The 9,687-nt window shown below is 38.2% G+C and overlaps 1 protein-coding gene across 1 annotated transcript; it reads left to right on the forward strand.

The window, feature by feature from the left end:
* Positions 1 to 5,177: 5,177 nt before the first annotated feature.
* Positions 5,178 to 6,110, forward strand: LOC138083260 (olfactory receptor 8D2-like). The gene has a single exon (XM_068977041.1). The coding sequence runs from the start codon at positions 5,184 to 5,186 to the stop codon at positions 6,108 to 6,110; it is 927 nt and encodes a 308-aa protein (XP_068833142.1). The 5' UTR covers positions 5,178 to 5,183.
* The last annotated feature ends 3,577 nt before the right edge of the window (positions 6,111 to 9,687 follow it).

Consider the following 9,687-nt stretch of genomic DNA (forward strand, 5'->3'; position numbering starts at 1 on the left):
ATTGTAGAAACATCTGGAATCTCCTGACTGTTTTGCTTTTTAAATTATAATTAAATTTTTTTTTTTTTTTTTTGCTTTTCATGGTTAAAGAGAGTGCCCTTCTTGATGAGACCCTAGAACAAACACTGCTTTTCTTGGTAAATACACACCTATACTTTCATTACATGGGTAAGGGTGCCTGTTACTTTGTGGAACATTGGCATACACAGTGGAGAAGGCAATGGCACCCCACTCCAGTACTCTTGCCGGGAAAATCTCATGGATGGAGGAGCCTGGTGGGCTAAGTCCATGGGGTCGCACAGAGTCAGACACGACTGAGCGACTTCACTTTCCCTTTTCACTTTTATGCACTGGAGAAGGAAATGACAACCCACTCCAGTGTTCTTGCCTGGAAAATCCCATGGATGGAGGAGCCTGATGAGCTGCCGTCTATGGGGTCGCACAGAGTTGGACACTACTGAAGCGACTTAGCAGCGGCAGCAGCAGGCATACACAGGTAAAGTAAACTCAGAACGTGTTTTGTAAGTGTAAGAAATCACAAATGGTATAAAGTTTCCAAATCTCAATACAAGTCTTTATCTTCATAGCTACTCTTTCTAGTTGAAGTAACAAAGATTCAGAGAGGGTAAGTGATTTGCTTTAGTCACACAGATTCTATACAAAGTGTTCTTAGCCCCCTCTTCAGACTCTGTGTGTCATTATACAATCATAGTATTTAAGATTTGAAATTGATAAAGATTTTGCTCTAAGTCACACAGATGTTTTATAACATTTGCTTTGGATAAAGAAACAAATAGGAATATCTCCTTTCCACAGTATTTGACTTCTATGAAGAACTAAGCTTCATTCTCTACCCCAAAGATTAAACTTTATAAATTCTACCTTCTTGACAAAAATACCCACTTCATCAGATCCTAAAGGGACAGGCATCTACTTTCCCAGTAGTACTTGAGATTCGAGTATCAAGACAATTTTATTCTTCTCTCTCAAATAAAGTTACATCATAGGAAGAATAAGAACAGGATTTCTCCCATAACTATAACTCTGTATTCCAGATTCTGCAACAAATTAGTTTAGGAAAATGTTATTAGTGTTATGTTATCTTTCAGTGAGAGAAAATAACAAATCAATATCTGCCCTAAATAGTTCTGCATTAAAAAAGTAGGCCTTTGCAAGATGAGTTTTCTTAGATTTGTGTATCTCTGTTAAATTAAAGAAACAAAACTTTAGAATTAAAAAAATTAATTAGGCATACAGACACATACACCCAGACATACACATATGCAAATGCTACCATTCATGGGAGTTTCCAGGCCAGAATACTGGAGTGGGTAGCCTTTCCCTTCTTCAGGGGATCTTCTCAACCCAGGGATGGAACCCACGTCTCCTCTATTGCAGGTTGATAATTTACCAGCTGAACCACAAGGCACGCACACTTATACTGTATAGATATTTAAATTTTAATTCTGAATCTTTTATGGGTAACTTAATGAAGGATATAAGGAGCAGTATTCTTACATCCTTGAGTAGTTGGTGATGCTACTTCCCTTTATGATCTCCAAGGATAGGAGGTGGCATTCTCCTGCCTTCACTATTGGTTGCATTATAAAAGTTTAAAAACAGTAGCATCCTAGACCACTAGCTATGGGGAAGAAAAATTCAGAGGGAAACAATGTATTGTCTTTTCTTCTCTCCCCACAGAGAAGCATATTACCTACATATATAGTAGTTATTCACTTTCATTTCATTTGGCATAATAACATTTCAATTCCAGTAAAAATCTCACATATATAAATATCTTATTATTCTTGCTTCATTTACTGAATTACTTTGATAGGAAATTTAAATATTGCATTTCATGCTTCCCTGGCATTTTGAGTTAAAGATATTAAAAATTAACTTTCTTTTGGTGATTCAGGGCAATTACTTTCATGCACATGAGCTATTTTGTGCATGTATTCTGCATTTTGATACATTCAAATTTTCTCGAGTCCTACATACCTATGCAGTTTGAGGATTTTTTCCTTTTTTTTTTTTTAAGCACTCTTCTGAAGGCCTCCTTTTTTGCTGTTAAGATGCTCTTCTTGATATCCTGAGCCTTCTTTCTTGTATCGTCCCTCCCCTTTTAAAATTCTGCCTTCACTCTGATCTCCTCCATGTTTGTTAGAAGTATTTCTTAAGGAAAAGAATAACAGGGCACTAAGAGAATGGATAAAATTTTGTTACATGATATTGTGACATTTATATTGGTATCTTCAAGGTATTTGGGGCTTCCCTGATTGCTCAGTTGGTAAAGAATCCGCCTGCAGTGGAGACCCTGTTTGATTCCTGGGTCAGGAAGATCTGCTGGAGAAGGGAAAGGCTACCCACTCCAGTATTCTGGCCTGGAGAATTCCGTGGACAGTATAGTCCATGGGGTCACAAAGAGTTGGACATGACTGAATGACTTTCACTTTTCAAGGTGTTTTTACTTACCTTCAATTTCTTGGTAAATTGTAAGTTACTAGATAAACATTTCCAAATAAGTGAAGAGTTAATGCATATATATTGCTTTTCTTACTCTACCGGACTCCATCAAAGCATAATCTAATAATAGGCTTTGTTTATTTGACGGATCAGCAACTTGAGTCTCAACATCAGCAGGAATATCTGGACAAGGAAAACAATCTTTTTTGGTTCTGACATCTGGACAACCCTTCTTACTGGTAATGATTTTAGTATTATTTGTGATTTAAAAAAGAATTTTAGTCAGTTTATGTGTGAGCCTATTAAAAAATTATAGTATTCAACCCAAAGTGAATCTCAACCCCAAATGTCCCACCTCTCTCCCTTTCATGGAGTGTTGATTTGGTTTGAATAACAAAAGCCTCCGCCTTCAGTCTTAATTATATTCAGACAAATTTAGAGCATCTACCTGGAGATGTTTGAATTTCATGGTCTTCGTTAATCTGGTTACTTTGAGTTTTATCCTGGCAACTCTGATCCTCTTTTCTTGAGTTTGATCTAATTTTCTCAATTCAGAACCATGTATTTTTTCTCATATGTTCTTTATTTTTCTTTTCCATTGTTGTTTATTACAGGATATTAGATATAATTCACTGTGCTAAACAGTATGGCCTTGTTGTTTATCTATTTTATATTTAATAGTGTATGTCTGCTAATGCCGAACTTCTAATTTATCCCTCCCCTACCTCCATTCCCCTTTGGTAACCACAAGTTTGTTTTCTATGTCTGTGAGTGTGTTCATTGGTGTTATACTTTGGATTCCACATATAAGCGATTTCAAAAGATATTTATTCTCATGTGCTCTCAAAGTTAATGACCCTGTGTAATTAAGCCTTTTAATCAACACGTATATTGAGCACCCTCAGCATGTTGTGGAAGGTAGACAGAGAAAATAAATTAAAGCAAAGTTTCATACATTTTTGTTTGTGATGAAGCAATTTATTTTTATTTTTCATGCAAAATAAAATCAAATTCTATATCACTCTATGAACAGAAATTTTTCTCCATTGATTTTTTTTTTTTTTTTTCACTCAGTGAAAAGTTGTTAAGCTTGATTCCTTTAGGTAAGAAAGAGTGCATGCACTGAAAGCAGGAATCTCTTTCCCCTGATTCCACTTTAGGGGAAACTAAGTTAGTGAAGGAGAAATCCCCAGTTCTGATGTAACAGCTGTGAGAGAGAAAGGTCAGTGCAAGTTTGGCCTCTGATTACAGACAGCAGGGAAGAGCCAGGGATAAAACACTGATTTGTTAATGGCTCAGAAAATATACCTGAAAGCTAATCTTCCTTTTTTGCTGTCGTTGAACAAGAAAGTTTTAAAATACAGACTAAGAACAGCCTTTGGCATCTTATTTCTGTTAACCACATCTGCTGACAGAGGATGAAAAGAGTTTCCTGGCTTAACTAAAGTCTTCCATCCAGAGAACAATAGAGAGATAAGTGGGAGTCTGAATTGATTAAAGACACTGATTGCATTTCTTTTTGTATAAACAATCTCTTTAATAAGTCTACTATGTTTCTAGATTCCCAGTTTTAGAAAATATCATGATAACTCATATAGATGTGTTGAGATATTGAAAAGGATGACTTTCATTTCATTAGAGCTAGATTAGAAGCCATGTTTTAACCAGATTTGAAGTTTCTATTCATATATGTCAGAGAAAGGGATGGGCAACATTCCTTTAAGTATATTAAAGAAAAACTAATTAGGTCTTTAAAGTTTGTGCTTTTTTTTCAAAGTGAGGTAGTTGTTGGCTTAAGCCAGGGAGTACAATGAAAAGGCTATGACTTATGAGGGGGAGGGGTGCTATTTGAGTGTTGGGTGGAACCAAGGCTCTGGGTATACTTCCAGTCTTTGTCTTTGAGTGCTTGTTTGTTTTTGTTTTTTGGTAGATTCTTATTCTTTTTAAATTATTATTAATTTTTAATTGGAGAATAATTGCTTTACAATATTGTGCTGGCTTCTGCCATACAACAAATTGAATCGATGATAGTTATATGTATATCCCATCCCTCTAGAGATTGCCTCCCACCCCAACCACTTTAGGTCACCACAGAGTGCCAGGATGGGCTATACAATGCTGGCTATACTAACTGAGAAAGTAGCATTGATGTCTATACAGTACCATGTGTAAAATGGATAGCTTCCCACTAGCTTCCCACTAGCTATCCATTTTACACGTGGAAGTGAAAGTCGTTCAGTCATGTGTGACTCTTTGCAACCCCTTAAACTATACAGCCTATGGAATTCTCCAGGCCAGAATACTGGAGTGGGTAGCTGTTCCCGTCTCCCGGGAATCTTCCTAACCCAGGGATCAAAGCCAGGTCTCCCACATTGCAGGCAGATTCTTCACCAAATGAGCCACCAGGGAAGCCCATTTTACACATGGTAGTGTATATATGTCAATGCTACTTTCTCAGTTAGTCTCACCCTCTCCTTCCTCATCTGTGTCCACAAGTCCATTTTTCATGCCTGCATCTCTATTCCTGCCCTGCAAATAGATTCCTCAGTACCATGTCCTTGAGCTTTTAAGAGATCACTGGAAAGGATGAAGAAAAGGGACAGATGAAAGATGGACCCAATCAAGACAGGACCTGTCATGCTGTTTTGGGAATCAGAAAATAACTTGAATGCACCTATTTTGTCTCACTTCTTTCTATAGATAATATCTAGTAAGGAATGACGACTTTAAATCATTCTTCAGTGAGTGAATTTATCCTTGAAGGGTTAACAAAATGCCCAGAGCTTCAATTGCCACTCTTCCTCCTGTTCCTTGGAATATATGTGATCACCATGGTGGGGAACCTGGGCATGATCTTCTTAATCGCTATCAGTTCTCAACTTCACTCTCCAATGTATTATTTTCTCAGCCATTTGTCATTCATTGATCTCTGCTACTCCTCTGTCATTACACCAAAGATGCTGGTGAACTTTGTGTTAGAGAAGAATGTTATTTCCTTCCTGGAATGCATGGCTCAGCTTTACTTCTTCCTTATTTTTGTAATAGCAGAAGGTTATCTTCTCACTGCCATGGCGTATGATCATTATGTTGCAATCTGCTGCCCACTGCTTTACAATATTATCATGTCCCCTAGGGTCTGTTCCATAATGATGGGTGTAGTATATTCACTGGGCTTGTTTGGGGCCACAGTTCATACTACCTGCATGTCAATGTTGTCCTTTTGTGGGTCTCATGTTATCAGTCATTATTTTTGTGATATTCTTCCCTTGTTGAGTCTCTCTTGCTCCAGCACCCATGTTAATGAGATACTGTTGTTTATTATTGGAGGAGTTAATACCTTGGCACCGATACTGGCTGTAATCATCTCTTATGCTTTCATCCTCTCTAGTATCCTCCATATTCACTCCATCAAGGGATGGTCCAAAGCCTTTGGCACTTGTAGCTCCCATCTCATGGCTGTGGTTATCTTTTTCGGGTCTATAACATTCATGTATTTCAAGCCTCCTTCGAGCAATACTATGGAACAGGAGAAAGTGTCCTCCGTGTTTTATACCACTGTGATACCCATGCTGAACCCCTTGATCTACAGTTTAAGGAACAAGGACGTGAAGAATGCACTGAGGAAGATGCTTAGGGGAAAGTAATCACCCCAGCAAAGGAGATTTCTACAGAGAGGAAGGAGTGAACCAGATGAAAAATTGTCATGAGCTCTGTGTTATTTCTTTTTCTCCTGTAGAGACAAAATGCACTGTTACTTATAAAATATATATTTGTACTTGAGAGTGTTTGAGGCATTTTGGTCATTTTTATCAAACAATAAGATTTTCTCATAGCCAATATAATATTTGGAAATTTTACTTGTACTAGGGTTGTGTTTGAAAAGAGATGATGCTAACTGATTCAACATATTGAAAGGCAGAAAGAGAAGTATTTTTAAACTTCCAAAGGAAGCTTTTTTTTTTCTATCCCCAAGCCATTATAGTGAAATATTGAGAATATTGATATCATGACCGAGCTGTGAGGATGCAGTACTTATAGCAAAGAACCACATATAGGTGGATTGCAGTGTGTGTGTTTGAGGGGAGAATAGCTTTAGGGTGGAGAGATGAGGGTAAGAGATGTCAAAGTTAGCCTAGTCTTATCATATTCAGTTAAGATCAATTATAACTAATCTAAAATCTCACATTGCCTTTCTTTGGAGGATATCACTTAAGCCATAACTATCCATTAGAAATCTAATAGAGTCTTGTTCCAACTTGGGGAGTTTAACTTACTATTCTGTATTAGAATAATCAGTTTAATGAGGGCAATGCTGTTTCTTTTCTCCTGGAATTGTATATAGCTCTTTCCCACCCACCCTCTGTATGAATCATAGTGTTGTTTGCTTTGTTTGTTTGTTTATCACCTTGTGACTTTGCCTGTATCCACAATTTCCCTCTGGTGCAGGAATCCAGCCCTCTTGGAGATCAGAAACACAACTTCCTTGGTGCTTCCTTGCCCTGAGACATCATTTTGGGCATCAGCGCATAACTTCCATCTTACTCTACTCTTAAGTATGGGAGTCTTAGAGGTATATGCATGAAGTGGCTGGGGGTCTAGCTAAATGATTTTTTTTTTTTTTGTCGTTCTTCAATGACTTGAATAATCATATAGGAAATGAATCACCAGTCTAGGTTCGATGCAGGATACAGGATGCTTGGGGCTGGTGCACTGGGATGACCCAGAGGGATGGCATGGGAAGGGAGGTGGGAGGGGAGATCAGGATTGGGAACATGTGTACACCCATGGTGGATTCATGTTGATGTATGGTAAAACAAATACAATATTGTAATGTAAAAAAAAAAAAAAAGTTAATGTTACCTTAGCTGCAATAGCTGCATTTTAGCAGAGTAATAAAACTTCAAAAAAATCATGTGCACTATAATGATTAGAATACTCCCATTTGAATGTAATTCATTCAGTGGATATCACTTTTCAAAAACCTTTGGCTCCTTTTGCATTCTGAGGTCTATGGGCATGATGAATAAGGGACTTGAAATCATACATCCATTCCTATCTTCATTATCTTGGTTATTCATACAGCAAATACTACAGTATATACCTAGCCTATTCCTCATACTGGTGATAAAGAGATGAATAAAAGAACAGAAGTCTTTGTCTTCATTAGATTTAGGTTTTGGTATCAAACAAAATAAACAAGGAGACATATATGTAATGTAACAGGTCACAAAATACTTTTTTAATAAATCAGGTAAGGCAAGAGAATATGGGTGGGGAGGGTGCTTAGATTCAAAAAAGAAAAAAAGAAAAAAGAGCAGAAGTTTGGTTGTGAAACTTGTGGTAGTTTTTGCCACAGGACATAACTAGGCTATGAGGAAGAAAGTTGCAGAGCGTCACATTTTTCTGACAATTTAAGAAAGTCTTTTTCTCAAATTTCTCATTTCCATACCATCACCATTTGTAAGTGTGCCTCCAGCCTCTGTATGCTCATTTCCTGGCCTGAACACAGCTTTCATCTAAGAAGGTGAAATTTGGGGGTTGGGGGCATCTTTCTCTCGAGGAGCTATAGCAAATCTTTGTTTTGGGCCTTCTATTAGTTCCCTGTGGCTACTGTAATGAATTACCATGTGAAAAAGAAAGTGAAAATGTTAGTTGCTCAGTCATGTCCTACTCTTTTGTCAACCCATGGACAGTAGCCCACCAGGTTCTTCTGTCCATGAGATTTCCTAGGCAAGAGTGCCGCAGTGGGGTGCCATTTCCTTCTCCAGGGGATCTTCCGGACCCAGGGAATGAACCCAGGTTTCTGCCTGAGCCACCAGGGAAGCCAAATCAGTTCAGTTCAGTCGCTCAGTCGTGTCTGACTCTTTGCCACCCCATGGATTGCAGCACGCCACGCCTCCCTGTTCATCACCAACTCCCGGAGTTCACTCAGACTCACGTCCATCGAGTCAGTGATGCCATCCAGCCATCTCGTCCTCTGTCGTCCCTTTCTCCTCCTGCCCCCAATCCCTCCCAGCATCAGAGTCTTTTCCAATGAGTCAACTCTTCGCATGAGGTGGCCAAAGTACTGGAGTTTCAGCTTTAGCATCATTCCTTCCAAAGAAATTCTAGGGCTGATCTTCTTCAAAATGGATTGGTTGGGTCTCCTTGCAGTCCAAGGGACTCTCAAGAGTCTTCTCCAACACCACAGTTCAAAAGCATCAATTCTTCGGCACTCAGCCTTCTTCACAGTCCAACTCTCACATCCATACATGACCACAGGAAAAACCATAGCCTTGACTAGACGGACCTTAGTCGGCAAAGTAATGTCTCTGCTTTTGAATCTGCTATCTAGGTTGGTCATAACTTTTCTTCCAAGGAGTAAGCGTCTTTTAAATTCATGGCTTCAGTCACCATCTGCGGTGATTTTGGAGCTCAAAAAAATAAAGTCTGACACTGTTTCCACTGTTTCCTCGTCTATTTCCCATGAAGTGATGGGAAGCCCAATAAATTACCATAATGGAACTTTATTCTCTCACAGTTCTGTAGGTCAGACATCCAAAAATCACATTGAGTGGACAAGAGCCTAGTCCCCCTAGAGGCTCTAGGGAGAATTTGATCCTGGCCTCTTCTGGCTTCTGGTGGAATTCCTTGGCTTTTGGCTGTATCACCACAATCTCTGCCTGATTGGTTACATCGCTGCCTCCTGTTCAGTGTGAAATCACCCTATGCTTCCCTCTTATAAGCATGTGTTTGACTGTATTTAGGACCTTCTGGATAATCCATTGTACTCTCCCCATCTCAAGATCTTAATGTAGTCACATCTGCATAGCCTGTTGTGGCCCTAAAATGTAGCACCCATAGGTTCCAGGGTTTAGGAAGTAGATATCTTTGGGGAGATAGTTTTTCAGTTTATCACAGGTCCATGGGAAAACAAGGACCTATGAGATTAATTTAGAATTGTGTGTAACTTCTAGGCTTCTCAGATAGCTAGTCTTAGACAATAGCATGAAAAAAAATGACTCAAACTACAAGACATAAAGCCACAAAATATTACTGTAACGATTTTAGGACATGTATCTAGATACCTGGAAAAAGGATATTCTTTGAGTCCAAGTTATTATCAGGATATGTGGATATAAAAAAAAGCAATTTCTTTTTTTTTTTTTCCTTTTTTTTTTTTTTTTTGTTTTTTGTTTTTTTTTTTTTATTTTTTTTTATTTTTTTATTTTTTATTAAATT

The sequence above is a fragment of the Capricornis sumatraensis genome, chromosome 8 (assembly GCF_032405125.1).
Source record: "Capricornis sumatraensis isolate serow.1 chromosome 8, serow.2, whole genome shotgun sequence".
NCBI lineage: Eukaryota > Metazoa > Chordata > Mammalia > Artiodactyla > Bovidae > Capricornis > Capricornis sumatraensis.

Excerpts from the sequence above, each read along its gene's own strand:
- LOC138083260 (XM_068977041.1), top strand. The coding sequence starts at position 5,184 with ATGACGACTTTAAATCATTCTTCAGTGAGTGAATTTATCCTTGAAGGG.